At 43.4% G+C, this 21408-nt stretch overlaps 1 protein-coding gene across 1 annotated transcript; it reads left to right on the forward strand.

The window, feature by feature from the left end:
• Positions 1–4445: 4445 nt before the first annotated feature.
• Positions 4446–21401, forward strand: LOC119656219. The gene is made up of 4 exons (XM_038062617.1): positions 4446–4764; positions 20495–20706; positions 20763–20944; positions 21032–21401. The coding sequence occupies exons 1-4, from the start codon at positions 4518–4520 to the stop codon at positions 21399–21401; spliced, it is 1011 nt and encodes a 336-aa protein (XP_037918545.1). The 5' UTR covers positions 4446–4517.
• Positions 21402–21408: the final 7 nt, after the last annotated feature.

A 21408-nucleotide genomic window follows, 5' to 3' on the forward strand; every position in this document is an offset into this window, starting at 1 on the left:
GTGGAAACTGCGGCGCCGGCTCCAATTGACCCAAGGGAGGCAAAGCCTCAAAAAGGGACCAAGGAAGCATGGACCAAGGTTGGCGGAAGGAAAAATACGACGCAGAAAAGAAGATTACGGCCCGAATTAATCATCATCTCCAAAAAAGGGGATATGACTTACGCCGATATCCTTAGGAAGGTCAAATCTGATCCTGAGCTGATGGACCTTGGAGAAAACGTCAGCCGAATCAGACGCTCCCAAAAAGGAGATTTGATGCTGGAGCTGAAAAAGTCTCCAGGCAAAACGGTGGAAAATTTCCTCGGCAAGGTGGAGAAATCCTTAGGAGAAGAAGCTCAAGTACGGGCCAGAAAGCAGGAGATTGCCATAGAATGTAAGGATATTGACGAAATCACGACTAAGGAGGATATCCGCGACGCCTTAGAAAACAGTTCGGACCACTTAGCTTGCAAGATTCCGCAATCAGGGGACTAAGGAAGGCATACGGAGGCACGCAAACGGCAACCATAAGCTTACAAGCTGAAGGAGCGTTCAAACTGCTGGCGGCTGGGAAAGTAAAAATAGGTTGGGTCGTTTGCCGACTCAGGGAGCAGGTGTCGCTTAAGCGCTGCTTTAGATGCCTGGAATTCGGCCACATAGCGGCGAAATGCACCGATGACTGTGACAGGTCAAAATGTTGCAGAAAATGTGGAGGAGAAGGCCATATGTTCAGGGAGTGCAAGGCTGAGCCTGAATGCATGCTCTGCAAGGAAAAAAAGGGCGTCGACTGTCGGCACGTTGCAGGCAGCAGCAGATGCCCAGTGTTTGGGCGAGCCTTGAATGCAGTAAAAAAATGAGGTTGATACAAATCAGCCTCAACCACTGCGAGGCAGCGCAAGACCTTCTCTCGCAGACCATCTATGAGAAGGGAATCGAAGCTGCCATAATCAGCGAGCCTTATCGCAACAATAAGAGCGGTGCCTGGACTGCAGATGAAACTGGCAAGGCGGCAATATGGGCGTGTGGAAATCAGGCCATTCAAGAAGTGATGGAGTTTCCAGAAGTTGGATTCGTCAGGGCAAAAATAGCTGGTATCTATATATATAGTTGCTATGCTCCACCAAGCGCGACGATAACAGAATTCGAAGGAATGCTAGGTATGCTAGTATCGGATACAAGAAGTCGAAACCCCAAGATCATAGCTGGTGATTTCAACGCGTGGGCCGTGGATTGGGGCAGTCGCACTACGAACACCAGGGGCCGTATCCTGCTCGAGGCTTTCGCGGAGCTAGACTTGGTGCTTGCCAACACGGGAAACGTTTCCACTTTTCGTGGCACAGGGTCGGGCTCAATAGTCGATCTGACACATGTGAGTACCACATTGGCGAGGAGAATGACATGGCTTGTCAGTGAGCATTATACTCACAACGACCACCAGGCGATTTTCCTCCAGATCGAATATAGGCCATGCGTCGATGAGTGTTCCCGTGAGGCTGGAAACCGGGGTTGGTCCGTGAAGGGGCTTGAGGAGGATGCATTCATAGAGATGCTATTGGGAGGCCAAAGTCCCGGTGGTGCGGCTACGGAAAAGGTAGAGCAAATGATGGGACGCATAACGAGAGCATGCGATGCTGCTATGCCGAGGCGACGAGTTCTCTCAAAAAGGCGCTCAAACTATTGGTGGAATGAAGAGATCGCGGTGTTACGGGATGCATGTTTTCGTGCTAGAAGGATCTGCCAACGATCTAGAGCAAGACCAGACTTCGACGAGAAACGGCTAGCATATGTGAACCTTCGAGGTAGGCTTAAGCAGGCTATACGGACCAGCAAGCGAGAATGCTTCAAGGAACTTTGCACAGAGACAGACCAAAGCCCCTGGGGAACAGCGTACAGGATAGTTATGAAGAAGATGAGAGGGCAACACCACAATTGACCTGCCCGCATCTTCTTCTCGATATCGTAACGGCGCTCTTCCCCCCGGATAAAGGGGAGCGCAAACAACACAAGCGAGCACTGGACGTCTACACCATACCTGCGGTAACTGAGGAGGAACTTACGCAAATTTGCCGGAGAATTGGTGATAACAAAGCACCCGGTCTGGATGCTGTTCCCAATAGAGCCCTTAAACTCGCTGTTAAGACCAGACCCGACTGGTTTATCAGCGTGTTTGAAACATGCATGATAGAAGGAGTTTTCCCCGACCGGTAGAAGAGGCAAAAACTAGTTTTGCTCCCGAAGCCGAATAAACACCCAGAACACCCGTCATCATACCGACCGATTTGCCTCATCGACACGGCAGGAAAGATGCTGGAAAGGGTCATCTACAACAGACTGCTCCCTATCATCGAATATAAGGATGGACTATCAGAGCGACAATTTGAATTTCGTCAAGCCCACTCAACGATCGACGCCGTAGACGTTGTTTTCAAGCTGGCTCGAGACGCGATGTCGTCTAAAAAATGCTGTGCCGTAGTGACGTTGGACATCAAAAATGCGTTCAATTCCGCAAGCTGGGAGTGGATAAAAAGTTCACTGGCTAAAACGGGTGTCCCTAGTTATTTGACTAAGCTCATCAGCAGTTACCTTTCGGAGAGGACACTGTGGTACGACACGGATGAGGGATCCAAGCAGTACACCGTCACCGCAGGAGTACCACAGGGCTCAGTGTTGGGTCCTCTCTTGTGGAACGTCATGTACAATGGAGTCCTTGTCCTTCCCGTGCCAAAGGAGGCCACGATAATCGGTTTCGCAGATGATCTAGCTGTGGTTGTCGTCGCGAAAGAACCTGAAGACGTTGAAATGTACGCTAACGAAACCGGTACGGAGGCGGTCTTGATTACCAATCGTAGGAAGAGGAATACGGTTAATATTCACGTTGGTGGTCACGTCATCACTTCGAAGCCGGTTATCAAATACCTAGGGGTGATGATTGACGCTAAGGTCAATTTCAAGGGACATCTGGACTATGCCTGTGAGAAAGCGGCAAATACCAGCGTATCATTAGCGCGCATGATGCCTAACATTGGAGGTCCAAGGTACAGTCGCAGGTTACTTGTGGCCGGAGTGGTTCGCTCCACACTATTATACGCGGCACCAGTTTGGGAGGAAGCACTAGCGTGTGAGAGTAATCGTAGGAGAGTGAATATGACTTACCGCTAAGTGTCCTGAATGTGGTTACACACCTGAGGACCCGGAGCATGTTATGTTCCACTGTCCACGATTTCTCTCAGAAAGTCTGGAAGACTCCATGAAAACCACCCTAAGCCCGCAGAACATCGTCGGGGAAATGTTGAAATCGGAAGGAAACTGGTATGCGGTGAACACCACAATCAAACGAATACAAGAGGAACTTGGAAGAGCGGAGCGCGCAAGGAGGACGCGAAGAACGGAAGGCGTGGTCGCGTAAAACGCAGTCCACCCCGCGAAGTAATGCTTTGCGGCGGTCCCGCGAGGAAGGAAAAAGGAGAAAGTAGGGGTGGTTTTAGTGGGTGAGAGGCAGCGTGTGCTGCAACCTGGCGCGGCAGTGTCTTTGTAAGATTTCCACTTCCATCCTAAAAAAAAAACAAAACCTGTGGACGGGAGTCGACACCCCAAAACCAACGGTCATGATTTTCAAGGCCTGGTGGAATTGGACAGACACTTTGGCTTAATTTTTCTGGAATGCAACTGTACATACAAAATTTTATCTTTTCAAACTCCTAAAATATCTTTTCACACTCCTTAAATATATGCGTGAATCAGATGCAAGTGATTGAGTATTTCTTAAATGGAGCAGGACTAATTAAATGACTCAGCTTCCCTAACAAACGTTGATTGTGAATTTATTTTCCTGCATAGATTTCCCTTTTACACATTAAATTTCCTCGGAATGCTTTTATGAATTAAAATTTTAAACTAATTGTTCGCTCAGATCATAACGTCTATCGCCGGTAAATTCAATTTTGTGGAAAGAAGAAGTTATTTTGAGCCATTAGCTCTACAACAAAGTGTGCCTCCGAAACTGAAAGTTATGCTGTCCATTCCATTAACTTCTCATTTCCACTATACCTGCTTCTTGTATCATAGCCACACATATATGTAATTAACTCACCCAGTAGCTTCTTCTTCTCCATTTTGTTATTATATCTGACCATTTTCCGTTCACGGCCTGGATCATTTATTGTAGCTTCGAAGTAGCTTCTTCGGCCTGATTCATCACCTCCTCGCACCTACGTGTCCACACCATCCAAACAATAATCAACTCAATTTTTATCGATTACAAAACGCCTGTATGAAGTAGATACTAGTATCTGGACTTGTATCTAATCCATGGTATACCACATATCATTCATACAAACAAACATCGCAGCCGATACTCGTAGATATGTGCATGCAACAAAACGAATTCGAGTGGAACAATAATATCAGAAAAAGTTAAAACAGCATAACCACTGCAGGCCTGCTTCATACCGAAGTTGATCCCAGAAGAAGTCGTATCGTACTCTGAGCGGAAAATAGGAAAATCAAAAAGGATTAACTTTTATTTTCGTGTTATCGAAATGCGTCCTGTCGAGCGGATACTCAGCCAAATCGGGATCGTGTGTATAATTTTGAGTGCGGGTCATGCGGCGAGTCAAAATGCACCAGTTCCTAGTGTTAATTTCTTGTTCGAAACATTCAACCCTTACAGTATGGTGAAGTTTTTCGAGTTCAGTGATAAAGGGTGGAATATAAGTGAAAATTGTTTGAAAAATATGTATAACTTCCTTGAGGGATTGCAGAAGGGATCCGTGTGGGCAGTTAAACGTGAGGAAATTTTCAGTATATAATGCATGTGTTAGAAAACAAATTGAAAAGTTTATAATGAAGATACAATTTTCCCTCGATCGTGGGTTTCCTGAAACCTTCACCCCTGTTTCGTTCGATTGTGTTTTCCTCAATTCACAGAAGAGAGATCATGAAACTTGTGTCGCCTACTGAGTAGCTTTATACCGTCATAAATTTTGGTCGTTCAAATTGTCGCTCCTTTTATACTTTGTTTGTGAATCTGTCATTGGGAATCCTTTTACCCTTTCGAAAACTCCGTATAAATTTCGAGTAGCAACGATGGCATCGTCCATGCTCTCTTGCCCGGCCGAGGTGGACTTTAATGGATCACGACAACTTCCCCTTAACACCCCAACTATGATCATGACAAATGCTTGCTCTAGCCCAGAACCATGAACCTTGGAAAAAAGGTTCTCGATTTGGAAAAGGAGCCGATCATAGTCAGACCAAAGATAAATACCAAGGAAACCAAGTTTCTCAATTTGACGAGGCATCACATTCTTCCTATTTGCAATATCGGGCAGGGGGTTGAAGGGGTTATCACCATGGCACCGAATTCTTTGTCGCTCGACCCATTCATAGTGCTAAATCAATCTTCACTGTTTTTGTCTAAAATCTGGAAATATAGATGCCCTAGTACCAGCATCAGTTGAGGTCGTTCCGGGCTAGTGCACGCCCCTCCCTCCCCCCCCCCCTTCCTCTATGATGTCACATGGCAGCACCATATGGGATGTGATCACTACTGTCACTCGAAGGATCAAAATTTTCGTTAACACCTATCTCCGCCATGTCATCAGTTTACTCGGCCCGAAGAGGTACGTCAAGGTCCAGGACAGACAGCCGTGGATGGGCTGAACAGAAAGCAGAAATGGCGGCGGATAGTCTTTCGGATGTTAAAAAGTTGAAAAGTCAGGAGTATCCGCTGCCTTGATCCTTGTTAAGAAATGTTTACTCTTTAAAGTCGAGTATTGTAAACTAATAACAAAATAACGACGTCGACTTTTGCAAACTGTGCTGACTTTAAAGAAAGACTTCCGTAAAAGTTGGAGGAACTAAAGAAACTTCCATAAGGCACCAAACAAGTAGCAGTTTCCTCTACTATATTCAGAGGTCGTTTCTTTATTCATTTTATTAGAAAGCCACATATGCTCACTACAGGTGATGCCCAGACTTGAGAAATATTACTTTGTAGAGTAGGCTACCCGTTAGACTCGCAATGTTTAGGTTCTTTAATGTTTCTTCGCTCTTGCTTTAGTTTGGTTTGTCTTCAAAGCCAATTCATAAAAAGTTGACACCCTAAGCATAGAAGATGTTACTGCCCCTTCCCGCATATCTTTTTTCATATCAAATAAAGGTTATAGATTGGAAGAGAAATTTTTAAGGAACTATTTGCCAATAGGTTGGTAGAGGTACATGTAGGGTGATGCCAATTTTACCAGTTTATTTTGAGTGCATCTTAATGCTCAACTTAGTGCCGATTATCATCTTCATCATCATCATCAACGGCGTAACAACAGGTATCCGATCTAGGGCTGCCTTAATAAGGAACTCCAGACATACCGGTTTGCGCTGAGGTCCACCAGTTTGATATCCCAAAAAGCTGTCTGGTGTCCTGACCTACGTTATCGTTCCATCTCAGGCATAGATATTGCCTTTATAGACTTTCCGGGGTGGATCATTCTCATCCATACGGGTTTTATCCACAACCTGACGGTCATGGTATCGCTCATAGATTTCGTCGATATGTAGACTAAGGAATCGTCCATCTTCATGTAGGGGGCCAAAAATTCTTCGGAGGATTCTTCTGTCGAACGCGGCCAAGAGTTCGCAATTTTTCTTGCTAAGAACTGAGTATCAATTCTAGGTATTTGATAGCTGGCTCCGAGATGAAGCAGGCAATCGTAATCTCTCCTGGAAAAAAGGCAAGAGAGGTTACCCTAGTGCCATGTACTAATTGGGTCAATCATCCCAGCATAAAATGTATCTCCAAACTGCGTTAATAACTTTTACTATTTTTTGGACATTTCCCATTTCCCAAAATATTTCGATGGTATACACCCCTCTTGTTAGGCAAATCTCGTTCATCTGTGAATGCCTACATAAGATGAAACCATCATTAAAATGAAGAGTTTTGCGCATTGTGCAAGATAAAACCACTTCCTTCATATTTGTTAAGATCCAATCAACGTACTGAGTACAAATGGCCCTAGACTCTCCATTAGATTTATTTTTCTGTCCCTTCCCTTTACGTCCAATTATCATGCCATCCATTCTGTGTAGTTAGGGGTTGTGGACCTCATTTCCTAACACTTCCTTAACATACGTAATACTTCTTGAAAGATAGGAATAATCACAAGAAGGTCACAAGGTTTTGCACCATTTATCCACCACCGCTATCTATTCTGACAGCAAAGCAATGTTAAGGGCGCTAAACACCCACATCTAGTTGATATGAAGCTGACACCAGGTACTGTCTAAACCTTATCCTCGAAATGGAACGTTACTGAAACCAAGAGAAAGTACAATGGACCTAGAGCCTCATGTTTTACAAATACTCTGCCATGATGTATAAGAAACACGCTACCATTACCGTACTAAATTCTACCTGATCTCACCTCCCCCGTCAAAGGGGTTACCAAAATATTGATCTGGTCTTCCACGATGGAACTTGTTCGACGGGCCAACAACTCGTAACCAACTCGTCAAAAAAAACAGCCTGGACGTCACAAATGGAACCTGGATGAAACTTGACACGTGGTATTCTCCTACAGATCAGAAGTAAAAAGAATTCCTTAAATCAAACTCAGGATTCAATAATGAGAAACTTTCGGGAAGCCGAGAGTTTAGAACCGGCTTTATATTTGACAAAAATTGACATTGAGATTGTAGTCTTTAGACCCAACAACGAAAGATCATGCCCCAATGGCAGATAAAGAGGAAGCAATGAAAATGCTTTTTTGTAGCCTCCTATGGCCACATCTTTAACCAAATCGATCACATGCTGGTTTGAAAACGATGACAATTTCTATTTAGTGAAAGCTAGCAATCATGGAAGAACCTACTGGACTATAAGAAAACGATGGAAAGTGTCAGTAAGGACATTAGATTAGATTCATCAGGTTTGAAAGGACTGAAAAAAGACACATCATAAAAATCTCATCGGCACTACTGAAGGGAGGACAACAAAGGAAGAAAATGGGAAGCATCAAGGTCCTATATGCAAAACTAGATATAAACTCACTCATCGGAAGGAAGTATTTGTGCATGTGTCCGTATGAGGTGGGGGAAAAGCAAAGCCTAGGAGCACTCAGACCTTGGTGGACCATTGCATCTGACTTCCCCATCTAATATCGCGGAATAATATCGCAGAACTTTCACCAGTGGTTGTGATGCTACCCATTTCAGTTGGGGCACATCAGTACGAAAAATCTGGTGTATGATGCGATCACAGGCAGGACACCCCCATAGAATATATTCCGTGGATTCCGCTCCCTCAGGCAAGTATCATATTGTAACATTCATATTTTGAACATATGTCCTAGTGAATTATCAAAATACCCACAACATGTACTTCTAAAAATCTTCCCTGTTTTCGACAAGATAAACTTCGTTGTGTTTTTGTCTGGCTCTGACGGGAAATGTTTGACTAGTCGAGCAGCTTTAAGGGTCCACCCTTTGCCATTGGAAACATATACCCGGTTTTTAACCGCATTAGCCAATGCTACTGGCACTCCGATTCTGGCTCTAGATGTAGTATCGGAGAAATTGATATCTCTTTTATTAGGGCATTCGAGGCTTCATTAGTTTGTACACTACAGAGAGTATTGAACCTAGGAACAGAGTTCAATGGATTTCTACAATCCTGGCCAACTTTCGAGGTGATCAAACGACTGCTGAATGCTCTCAATGCAGCTTGAGTGTCGCTCCAGATATCGTTGCATCTTCCCTTGAACCGCTCGTCAATTACCCAGGTTGCGGCTGTTAGATACATTTCATACATTTCACTCTGAAAAATCGTGGTATACTGTCTAAAGGGGAAGGACACTTTTCGTCTCTATTCGAAAACTAGACTCCTCTTCCAAAACGCTCTGTTATTGGTTCGGTTCGGTTCAGGCAGTTTCATGTTTTTTCTTTTCAGATTTTTCAGATAGGTAGTTCCTGAGAATGGATCTGTTAAATAAATCATCTTTTTCAACTCTTCGCACTCCCCGCCTTTCCAACAAATGTCAAAACTAAGACTGACTTCGAAGAATACCAAACGAGACCCCTCATTTGATACCCAACATAACTATATTTGCTGAAAAAAATTTAAATCCCCTTTGATGTATGAAGACTCCCCCACTCCCATCTCAACGTGGAAAGATGTAATTTAATGCATGTGTGGATACTCACAGTTTCCAGTTTATCCTCACGTCAATCAGTATAGCCATTTCTGACAGACAGACTGACAAACAGACAGACGGACAGCCAGGCAGAATCAGAAGATTGCAATACTCTAGGAAGACTAATGGGAGATGTCAAAGGACACAACCCCAAGATTATTGTCGGTGACATCAATGCCTGCGCAGAGGGGTGGGGAAGTCGCGAAACAGATGAAAGGGGAACAATCCTACTCGAAGTGTTTTTCTACCTAAACATCATCCCGGCTAACGTCGGAAACGGAAAAATGTTGAGGCTCGGAGAACTACTCTCCGACGTGTATCTTACTTTCATAAGTGACTCGCTGGCCAAGCATATACACTGGCGAGGAGTATATGCATAGTGACCACCAGGCTATAGGAAGTACTTGCATCGCTTCGAGTTGGACGAGTCTCCCAACTGTCCTGAATGCGGTGCTACACCCGAGGACCCGGAGCACGTTATGTTCCATTGTCCCAGATTTCTGCAGCAGAAAAGGAGGTTGAACAGCATCTTAGGGGCGGACATCGAGCCCTCCAACCTGGTGGAAGAGATGTTAAAGTCGGAGGAAAACTGGATGGCGGTAAAGGAGGCAGTAGCCGTGGTGCAGACAAAACTCCTGGAGTTGGATCGAGCTCGGAAGGCGGCGCGACGGAGACGTGACATGGACGAGCTGGTATAGCGAACCAGAGCCTCCCCCGCGAAGTAATACTTCACGGTGGTCCCGCGGGGAGGGGCGGAAGAGTGGGGGTGGTTTTAGTGGGTGTGAATCCCACACACTGCTGCAACCTGGCGCAGCAGCGTCTTTCTAAGATTTCCACCTCCATCCATAAAAAAAAAAAAAAAAGTGACCACCAGGCGATATATGTATATGTATGTATGTATATCACCATTGATAAGCGACCTAGAACAATAAATGTTAACCTGAAAAGACGAGAACCAGAGTGGTCATCAGGATCACTTGATGAGGATGAATTTGTGGAAGTATCGCATTGGCGTACTAAGTTTACTGTAACGGCTGCAGATAAGGCGTCGCAGTTGTCCCAACAGACATAATCAAGCATGCAATGCTTTCATGCCAAGACGTATGCATTCTCAAAAGTGGAATCCCCACTACTAGTACAACGCTGAAATAGCGAAATGCCGGAGGGAATGCTTGAAGGCCAGAAGACAAAGTCAACGCAGTAGCAACACGCCAAAATATCAACAACCGTACCTCAAGTATAAACACAAGCGTAAAAAGTTGCAAGGGGCTATCACGAAAAATAAAAATGGTTGCTTCAAGCGATTCTGTAATGAGCCAAATTCTGACCCTTGGGAACGTCCGGAAACTACATTTCCTACGATCCCACTAAGTGCCGAACACATTCCTCCAGTAACCGCGGACGAAGTTCTAGTCGCAGTAAAACAAGTCCGGGATAAGGCGGCCCGCGATATTGATCGAATCGCTAACAACGCGCTGAAACTGGCAATGAGAATGGTACCAAGAATTTTCGCAGAAGTATTCACAGACTCTGTAAAAAAGGATCTTTCTCCGCGGAGTGGAAATTATAAAAAATTGTTCTGAACCTGAAGCCAGGTAGGTCAATAGGCGAGCTAACATCCTACAAACCTATCTGTCTTCCGAATACAACAGGCAAGGTTCTCGAGCGGATGATATATAACCAACTATATCATATAATTGATAGAGGCGGTCAGTTATCAGACAGACAGTTTGGCTTCTGAAAGGCTCGGTCAGCGGTTAATGCAACCAAAGTGGTTTTTGAACTAGCCAGCAAGGCCTTTGACGAAGATAAATATTCCTCGCTGGTGACTCTCGACATCAAAAACGCATTCAATTCTGCCAGATGAAACCATATCATCGAAACACTCATCGCGCCACAAAGCGCTAAATTATGATATATATTAAGTATAATCTACTACCTCCGACGGCGAAAGTTACTTTACGATTCGGATGAAGGGTCGACGGCATACGATACAACGGCAGAAGTTCCGCAGAGGTCTATTCTGGGCCCTCTGCTATGGAATATAATGTATAATGGCGTTCTACGACTCCCAGTACCTAAGGACCTACTGTTGTCGTGGGATTCGCAGATGACGTTGGAGTGGCCATGTATGATAGCGTTCTACGACTCCCAGTACCTAAGGACCTACTGTTGTCGTGGCATTTGCAGTCGACGATTACTTTTATCTCGAGTCGTCAGCCCTGTTCGGCTAAGTGCTCTCCGCACATGCTCCGCCTTCCGAACAACATCGTATGAGGCAGCGTGTATAATTAAAGTGGGTGTTTTAGCCGATGAAGTAAGCTGCTGGTACGATAGGCGAAAAGCTTTCCTCGGCAAGCAAACTAAGGGAATAAGGTCATTGGCTATGTGCCAAACAGCACGGGCAAAGAATAGTCGATAGACATATAGGTTAATCCCGAACATAAGGATATGGACTAGATGAAACCATGGCGCGACGATTTACAACTTGACTCAGTTCTTATGGCGGGTACAGAAAGTTCCTCTTTAGGTTCAGATTGGATGAATCACCAGATTGTCCTACATGTAAAGGTGCAGCAGAAGATGCAGAACATGTTTTCCTCGTCTGCCCAAGACTGGAACGCCCAAGGAGAAATTTCCAGAATGAACTGGGGTCCCAACTAACAGTGGAAAATCAATGCAGTACTTGGAGCGGTGAAACGGAAGCACCAACGGCTAAAAGAAGCAGAAGCTGAACGGAGACATAGAAGCGAAGCTAATGCAATTAACACCACATAAAGCAGTACCAAAACGGCGGTCCCGCAGGGGAGAGTGTGGAGAAAATATGAGATGTTTTGGTCGATAAAAGCCCGGCATGCGTGTCCGGATAGCTGAGTGGTTAGAGCGCAAGGCTGTCGTACGGAAGGTCGCGGTTCAAATCTCACTGGTGGCAGTGGAATTTGTATCGTGATTTGACGTCGGACACCAGTCGACTCAGCTGTGAATGAGTACCTGAGTCAAATCAGGGTAATAATCTCGGGCGAGCGCAATGCTGACCACATTGCCTCCTAGTGTACCGTTACGGTCTTAAATGAAGTGCTCTAACACACTTCAAGGCCCTGATCCAACATGGATTGTTGCGCCAACGATTATTATTTCCGAGTTATCACAATCTCGGCAGATGCCGGATTTTACCTAATACTAGCACTAAGTGCCAAGCATTTAGGCTCGGACGATCCTACCTACTTAAAAACTAAAGGGGCACTGGTGGTGGTGGCCGGTGGTAGGTCAGTGGGAGAATCGGTCGAGTACCCCCCGCAACATCGAGCACGTATGCAGAATGGTGTACTTCTGCATGGTTTGAACCAGACTGTGCGAAAGTCTCAGGACATCAAGGGAAGCCGTCAGGGATTTAGGTACAATACCTGTAGCTGACAATATTATGGGAACTACAACCACCCGCTCGAGACGCCAAATTTCTTTGATTTCACGAGCCAATGGCTCATAGTTCATCTTCTTTTCCACGTATTTCCGTTCAATGTTGCTATTATGGGGGATAGCAACATCAATAATATACGCGGAGCGACCCGTCTTGTCAACTAGCAGTACGTCAGGCTTGTTGTGTGCGGTATGGCGATCAGTCAGAACTTGCCGGTCCCAATACATGCTGTAAGCAGAACTATCAAGTACTGCTTGCGGCTCATATCGGTAAACCGGACATGTTCCCGTGATCAGCCCATGCTTATATGCAAGGTTTTGATGGATAACCTTACATACAACATCATGCCTGGTGATGTATTGCACCGGTGCCATAACAGTACAGCCAGAAATGAGATGATCCAACGTCTCTAACGCCGAACCACACATTCTGCACTGGTCGTTCTCCACCCGTTCTTTCATGATGAGCTTTTTATAAACTCGGGTGGCGACCACGCCATCCTGAATGGCACACATGAACCCCTCCGTCTCAGCAAAGAGCTCCCCAGCACACAGCCACCTGTTCGACAGATGCAAATCGACAAATGGCTGCCAAAGAGAATTCACGTGTTTATCGTGCATTGTCTTCGACTTCCATTCATCGATCCGCTCTTGGTCCGACTTCACCCCACTCAGAGGATTGAAAAGTCGATAGTTAAGTGGAGTCAGTCCACCGTCAGCCTTACAGACAGGCGCACGTAAGGGACTCGCCTGCTCTTTGCTGTAAAAATAAGCGCGCAACGAGTCGACTTGGCGATGACATTCTGCCGCCACGTCAACCACGCCCCTACCTTCGATGACACGAGGCAAATTCATCCGCTCCACGACAGACTTTGGATGATGCATTCGGAATTTGGACATAGTTATCCGTATCCGCCGCTGGACATTTTCCAGGTCGGTCTTCGTCCACGGCAATATTCCGAATGCATAAGCCAGTGAAGGGATAGTGAATACATACAACGCGCTTATTTTATTCTTCCCCGAGAGATGCGATTTCAGCACCAGCTTTACACGTCGCAGGAATTCGGACAGCAGAGCTTCTTTCAAATTACCAACTCGAGCATGGGTTCCTTGCAGAATTCCTAGGTACTTGTAGAAGTCTGTCTCGGTCATAGCTTCGATGTGGAGGTCACCAATGCTATGTCCGGCATACGGCTTGTGATGACCTTTGCGAATGGCTTGGATTCGACATTTGTCTAATCCAAACTCCATCCGAATATCACGGCTGAACATGTTTATTATTCGCAACAGACTTCTAAGATGGTTGTCAGTACCAGCATACAGCTTGATGTCATCTAGGTACATCAAGTGTGTCAGTTCGCACTTAGCACGTAGGCCATATTTTATTGCAAAACCATGCCCTCTAGCATCATTCAGTAGCCATGAAAGGGGGTTCAGTGCCATACAAAACCAAAGAGGACTCAATGAATCCCCCTGGAAGATGCCCCTCCGAATACGGATGGGCTCTGAGGTATTAGCACCCTCAGATGTACGGACTGACAAGGTGGTATGCCACCCTTCCATGACTGTCGCCAAAAACTTTATTAGTTTCGGATCAATTATTATCATTATGCGTGTCCTCGATTCTAGATGGGTATATTGAATTTGCCATATTCAAAAAAAAGACTGACAGACAGTCATTCAACCGATTTTAATAAGGTTTTGTTTTGTTAACACAGATATTAAAGCGGGGATCAAACACGTACAGTAACAAGAAAGATACAGCTCCTGCGAGGATGATTAACCTGATAAAATCACATCAACGGAAGGCTCTTCCCAAAATCCTGTTGATTATTTGCAAGCCGACAACGGAAAAGATATAACAGACAACCAGGAATACGATGAGCAATCCACAAAGAAGCTGAAAGAGTTCAATTTTTCGGGATTAGAAAGGTTCCATCGAAAGGATCCTCAACGAATGTGAAATGATTACTGGGAAATTATCGAACCTATAAGTTCCCAATCTTACCCTGTAAGACGATGCGCATCTAGAAAATGATCAACATTATGTGCTCTGTTGTGGCGTATGGAACGTCTTTAAAAGGAAGGTCCTACGCAGAATAATGGAAACACTTTGAGTGGGTGCTAAATGGAGCATCAGGCACAAGAATTTGTTTGAATCTATGGTTGACGATTATTATTATATATTTATTCAACTTAACCTAGTTTAGATTTAATATTTGACTTTATTTAAAAACCTTAACCTTCCCCAGTTCAGAGTAATTAGCAGGATGAGACTAAACGTAAATTTAAATTTCCCATTCTAACGACTGTTCAGTAAGAGCCTATTCCGAAGGAATTAATTATATTTAGGAGCATAATACATACGTATCCATTCATTCTTTCGAATTCAATCACTCCTAGACACATTGTTACTTTTGTATTTCATCAAAATAAGAACTAAAAGCAAAAATAAAATTTCCCAAAAGAAAATTAATTCAAAGGATCAGGGAAACAGTTTATATAGATAGAGTTTTTCTCAACATTAGTGAATTTATCTTTTCTTTTTTTGACGTATCCAAACATTTTCTTTATTTTCCATTTCGATTTCTTTCTGAAAAATAAATTCTTTATTGATTGAGAGATAATAGTCATTTATCCATTTTCCAATTACTACTTGAATCTGAATAAGATTTCTTATTATATCTTCCATCTTAATGGCGTGCCACTCTCACATTACTATCCATTTGTACAATGATACGCGAATAGTATTATCTTTTCTGAGAAACTTTTCCTTACGAGCCTATCATAATTCCATAATGCATGAAAATGCGTGATTCAGTACACATGTTTTGTAATTAGATTTCAATTGGGCAGTAATGGAGATATTGAATTTGTTATTACTTTTTTTATTTAGTTTTGTCTGATAGTTGCTTCGGGAGAAAAACTGAAAGTTATGCTGTAGAGAGATGTGTTATGCTGAGAAGTGGTTGGATATTTTGTTTGGGTGGTTTTGTAACAGTTATTAGGTGCGTTTAAATTAGTAACTGCCCGGGAGTGTAACATACTTTTGTTATGAAATAGTTGGAAGACTATACATTTATATATGTACCTATTAAATTCAGAGGTGCTTTTGGTTAACCAATCACAAATGACAGGGTAATCGAAAGAACCAAAAGCGTCATTGATAAACAACCCGCATGAGAGTAGTCGCGCTTACTGACTGCAGGAACAGCATTGACTGGCACTACCCCCTTCAATCTTTCAAGTACAAGATGCAGTCCAGAAGGTCATCTGGTTTGGGGCAAAATTTTGCCAACCCAATTATCACTGAAAATTCAGGAAAAGCTGTTATAACAAAATAGAATTGAGCCAGGCGTTCAGGAACGGTTCTGATGGTATTGATTACCTCTAATTAAGCTTCTTATCATTGCTTCACCAGACGTTAGAATTTTGAAGAGCGAGCAATGACATACCCAAACCTCAGCCAGGAATTGCATTGACTGATAAGATTTTGACCTTTCTGCATATTTATTGTCTGCATTGAAAAACTCTTTTTATGCACCACTTTATGTCATTCTGTCAGTTTTCAGTTTCGGCTGGAACCTTTCTCTTTGTCTGCATGGATCCAATGTTGAATGCATAATTGTTTTTAAATGTTTTAAAATGTCCACTTTTCCCAGCTGGGCTAATGAAGTTCCATGAAAAGTGTACACATCAGCGGAATCATTCTCTTCGCCTACTTCTTTATGTATTTGGAAAGTCGTTTTGTTCTGGCAAAGTTGTTTCAATTTCTTGTAGTAAACAAGGGTCAATCAGGGTACTTACTTCTACGACAGAGAGCACAGCTACCAACTTACCAATCAACAAAAAACCTGTCTCTATATTAAGTTAGCTTACCATTACCTTTTTTACCTTTTCTTGGTACACCTTAAACATATCCCAGCTGGATACCCTAAAAAAAACTTAAATCTTAACAGTTCTCATAGACCTATCTTACCACTGAGGACTTCTTACATGAATCGGTTCTTTTGAACTTACTCGTACGTCAAGTACTAGTCAACGTAGATGTTTAGGCACACTTTCAGAAGAAATCTCAGTCCTGACTAATATTTGGTCGATGGTTTCTCCGATTTCTTATGGTACTGATTCACCTGCAAACTATTCAAGCAATGTTGGTACTGTTCTTGTTGCAAGGGTACGATTTAGAACTGTTGTTATTGTTTCTGCGAAAAGCTATTTTGAACTATTGAACTGCGCCTAACGCAAGCTGACTTCCAGGAAGGATTTTGTTATGGACTTTCCAAACAGGATAGAGTGGAAGACCAGGAATATGGTCCGGGGTTATGCCCATCTGGGCATTTTTCACCAATGAATAAAGATGGCCAGCGAAATCGCTGTACCCGAGTTGCACGATCTTTCAGCAGACCCCAATGTATTCTAAGCGCAAGTACTGGGAGAACTCCGTAGGAACATAGAGGGGAATAGACGGGCTGACGAACTGGCCAGATGAGGGCGGGCACAGTTGACGATATTGACAACTTGACAACCGCTAACTCGAGATGGCGAAACCTGACCACCTGCTCTAAGTTGACGAAGATCTGGTCCGGTCACAGAAACTCTTGGGATAGACGCAATTACATCGGTTTCAACGGGGCACTGGTGTATATTTATTTATTTAAATTAAATTTAAATTTATTCGAACTTGAACAAAGTGTAGAAGCTGCAAACAGTGAACCAGTTTTCAACTAACTGTGTTGCACTATTTAGCCGGAATTATTACTCACCAAATAACATATTTATGCGGAACCAACTTAGCCTATAATGCCCTTTTTGTAGGAACGCTTTTTTGTGCTCCATATTTCAATGAGTTAAAAATCAAACAAAGAATCCAAAACATTTCCCAGAGAGTGGAAGAAGGGGATGATTGTTAAGATTCCAAAGAAAGGTATCCGTTTTAAGTGTGACAATTGGAGGGGTATCTGTGTGCTCCCTGCCGTTCCAAAGGTGATACCTAAAATAATCCTGGAACACACCAAAGAACATCTTGAAAGTCTGATCGAACAGAGAGCAGGTTGGTTGCTAGAGCACGTAGACTTAGGTGGAAATTTTGAAAGTGAGGCGAGTACAGTTCGACGGAAGATAATAATAATAATCGCTGGCCCAACAATCGAATTGGATCAGGGCCCTGAAATGTGTTAGAGAACTTCATTCTAGACCGTAACGGTACACTACAGGATTACAGTACCCTGTTCGAGGCAATATGGTCAGCATTCCGCTCGCCCGCTATTCTTAGCCTGATTTGACCCCGGTACTTATTCACAGTTGAGTTGACTGATATCCGACGTCAAATGACGAAACAAGTTTCACTGCCTCCAGTGAGATTTGAACCGCGACCTTTCATACGATAGCTTTGCTCTCTAACCACTCAGTTATCCGGACTGAAGATAAACACCAACAAAACCAAGGTCCTCAGTCTGATGGGTCATCGCACTCTCCCTATCGGCATTGATGAGCAGAACATCGAAAGCGTCGGTCAATTTGTATATCTAGCAAGGGTGGTTTTTGCCGGCTGTGGACCAGAACTGGATGTCGCCCGACGTATTAACAGTATTAGATCCGCTGTGACTGCCATGTCTAAAATTTGAAAATGAAGCTATCTTAACAGCAAAATCAAGTTGAGGTTGTTCCTCTGGTGTTGCTATATTGGAGAAGCACATAGGAAGTGACGCCCACTGTAATTCGAAGTTTCCAAGCCTTTGAGTATGATGTTGTCAGTATATAACACATCAAAGAAAAAAATCGGTCCACTTTACTGAAGGCTGCTTTCTATGGATTTATAGACTAGTTTAGCTTCGATTGTCGGAACCGTGTATGCACCAGTTTTCAATATTCTTTTTCATAACCGTTGTGCTTTATTGTAGTAGAAGGCTCAGTCTCTTAGAATTAGGGCTGTAATGTTAGTCAGTGTGAAAATGAGGAAAATGTAACCCTTTGGAAACAGTGTCAATGTCATGGTTTCAGCAATAATAATCGGCTTATTTTAGTTTCAAGGACCACTTATAAGTCTGCCACAAACACGTATGCATGAACGTTGTTCGATTTCAATGTGGTGGAATACATTCAAGGTTCCATAACCAAAATAAGACAAACTCCTCTTCAGGACAAGATTAGACGATACAGCGTTGCCTATAGTAGACAAGTCTGAATGATCAGAAGCAAGCGAGTGGACCCCTTTACAATGGCCATGGGCTTGTCGCTGGGCAAATTTGGACAATAGTTGGACAAGATAAGTTCTTATGTAATTGACTGAGGGCGGAAGGACATATTGACAAGCGAACTCAGTCCTAATATTGGAGAGTGAAATTTGGACTCTTGCCGGCAAGCGAAAATCCTTACGAAGGAGCCTAGGGCCACTAGAGCGGCATTTTTGTTGTCCCTTAAGAAGTGGGACATGAAAACCCTAGTAGGGGCTTTTGACGGGACATTGCCCCTTAAACTACCATATGGAAAAGATTGGGGTAGTACCGGCTGAGTGCAGCCAATGTGAGGAGGAGGAGGAGATAGTCCTGCACTTTTTATGCAGCTGCCCGGCATCCTCAGATGTCAGACGAAGACACTTTGGCAAGGTTTTCTTCAATGAAGAATCTGCACACTCTCTGCCTCTTGAGAATGTTCTCAGATTCGCTAAAGCCTGCGAACACCGTAGGCGGGAAGCCATTAAATAGGCAACTTATGGGGATAGTACAATGACCCTAATAATGGCCTGAGTGCTCGGAGCTGCGACTCCCCCCAGTTAACTAAACTAACTAACTAATATTGGAGAGTGAACTGCGTAAGTCATGAGAGAACGATAAATGTCTTACACTGTTCCTGCTGAGTTTCCAGTTGTGCTTAAGGAAGGTTTCATGCACCAACCATGAAGAAAGCACCTTCTCCTCAGTTGCTGTGGTTGAACATCAAGTAGTTGGTGACTTCGGACTCTTCCAATTAACAGAAAAATTTACTCTGCAATCCGACTTCGCAACAGAACGGGGTGAGCGATAAAGAAGCGGGGAACGAGTATAAGGTTCACTTTGACTACAACTTCATAACTTTGCGGCCTTTTTCTGAAGTCATACTTTCAGTTTCTTTGGACAGCGCTATGATTGGGGGTTAGATCGCCGAGCTCTCAATCTCGTTTTCTTGAGTTCGACACCCAGTCGAACTATGGTTGTTTATAGTCGTTTGTCTTACTGCTGTGAGCTTATCATTTGCATAGCATTAAGTGGGATGATAATGAAACCAAAGCATAGTCTCACTACGCAGATGCCCTGTGCACCACCAAAAACTAAACAGGAGAGTTCTCACCAAATCTGGGCAAAATATTTTCATATTTTTTATTCACAGATACTAATATTTTCGGCGAAAGTGTTTTGTATTGATTAAAAATTACTTAAGGAGGTAAAATTTTATTCAAGAATTTGAGGGAGTCCTGAATCGGCCATCCCCTTAATGACGAACCGGACCAATTGGGAGGAAACTTTCTTTCTCGGTTTCTGGTCCACGGGCCACTCTCTTCTGGGCAAGTACCCAAATTTACAAAAATAGACGTCTCGCGATTTCGTCCAAGGCGTTCATCAGTTTTCAGATTTTCCTCAAGGATGGAGGCAACTCATTAAACGTCTGATGGTTTGCCTCTGCCCTAGACGAAATTGCCGCCTTTATTTAGGGGGAAATTGTCAATATCTTTAAAAAAAAGTCAACACCTCAATAAACCAGGATTCTAGAAACGCTAACCCGTCTTATATTAAGGTTTCCTAAATAGACTTTTCAGTATAGAAGATTCGACAGGTAGGAAATTTGAAGGAAATAAGGACATTGTGGAAAGAAATTGTTCAATGTTTTCTAAAATTCCAAGTTGAAAAATAATTATGTATATATGCTTCTAGTGTACGATAGTGTCCACTATTATGGAGGCAGTGCTTTCGGTGGCAATCGATTTCGTTTGGACACCTCAGCGCTTTGCCGACAGCTACAAAAGGAGTACCTCAATACCTTACATATGCACTGGAGTTTGAAAACAAATACAACCGCTGTCCCGTTCCCGATTCAACTGATCAACGCAAAGTACCAAGTTGAAATGAGTCACAATTACAACGAGGTTTGACACCTTTTCTCAATATTAAGAGCCTCCTATATTCCTAACTGAATTTGCAGGTGATAAACATCCAGCAGTCAATATGCTTTCCAAAATATTGCGACACAAACGATCTAGGACAAATTTTGGCACCTCCGCCAATACCACCGAATGGAATTTTGAATAATATGACCCTCGTTGGATTTCGTACAGTCGAAGGAGTTTATAATATTCTTCAGGAAAGCAGTTTCTATACGTTGATGTAAGTTTGCAAAAAGGGTAATTCATTCATATTTATTTTCAAGAAAAATCGTTACCTAGCAAAGCAGTTACCATACCATTTTTTCAGATCTCTTCTTACACTTGTCCTTGCCCTCACCCTCTGCTCACACTTGTATGAACTCTTCTCGGAAATGCAGCAAAAGCAAGAGATTTCCAATGAAAAAAAGAACTCCGAGGTTGAGAGTGATTCTTCGTTGCCCAGTGATCTTACAGTAGACGACCTAGAATGTGCAATAGAACACATTTCGAAGTTAAGTAATTGTGATAAGAACTCCTTGACAAAAGTAAACATGCACCACTCAGCTGAGTGTATGACTATAAACAATATGAACAACAATAACCACGTGAACCTGGTGAAAGTGAAGAAAGTCAAGACTAGAAACTCAGCCACAATTAGTTTGGATATCATAGCTGGAAACTGCGAATTTGGTGAGTGAAATCCTT

The sequence above is a fragment of the Hermetia illucens genome, chromosome 4, assembly GCF_905115235.1.
Source record: "Hermetia illucens chromosome 4, iHerIll2.2.curated.20191125, whole genome shotgun sequence".
In the NCBI taxonomy this organism is placed as follows: Eukaryota; Metazoa; Arthropoda; class Insecta; order Diptera; family Stratiomyidae; genus Hermetia; species Hermetia illucens.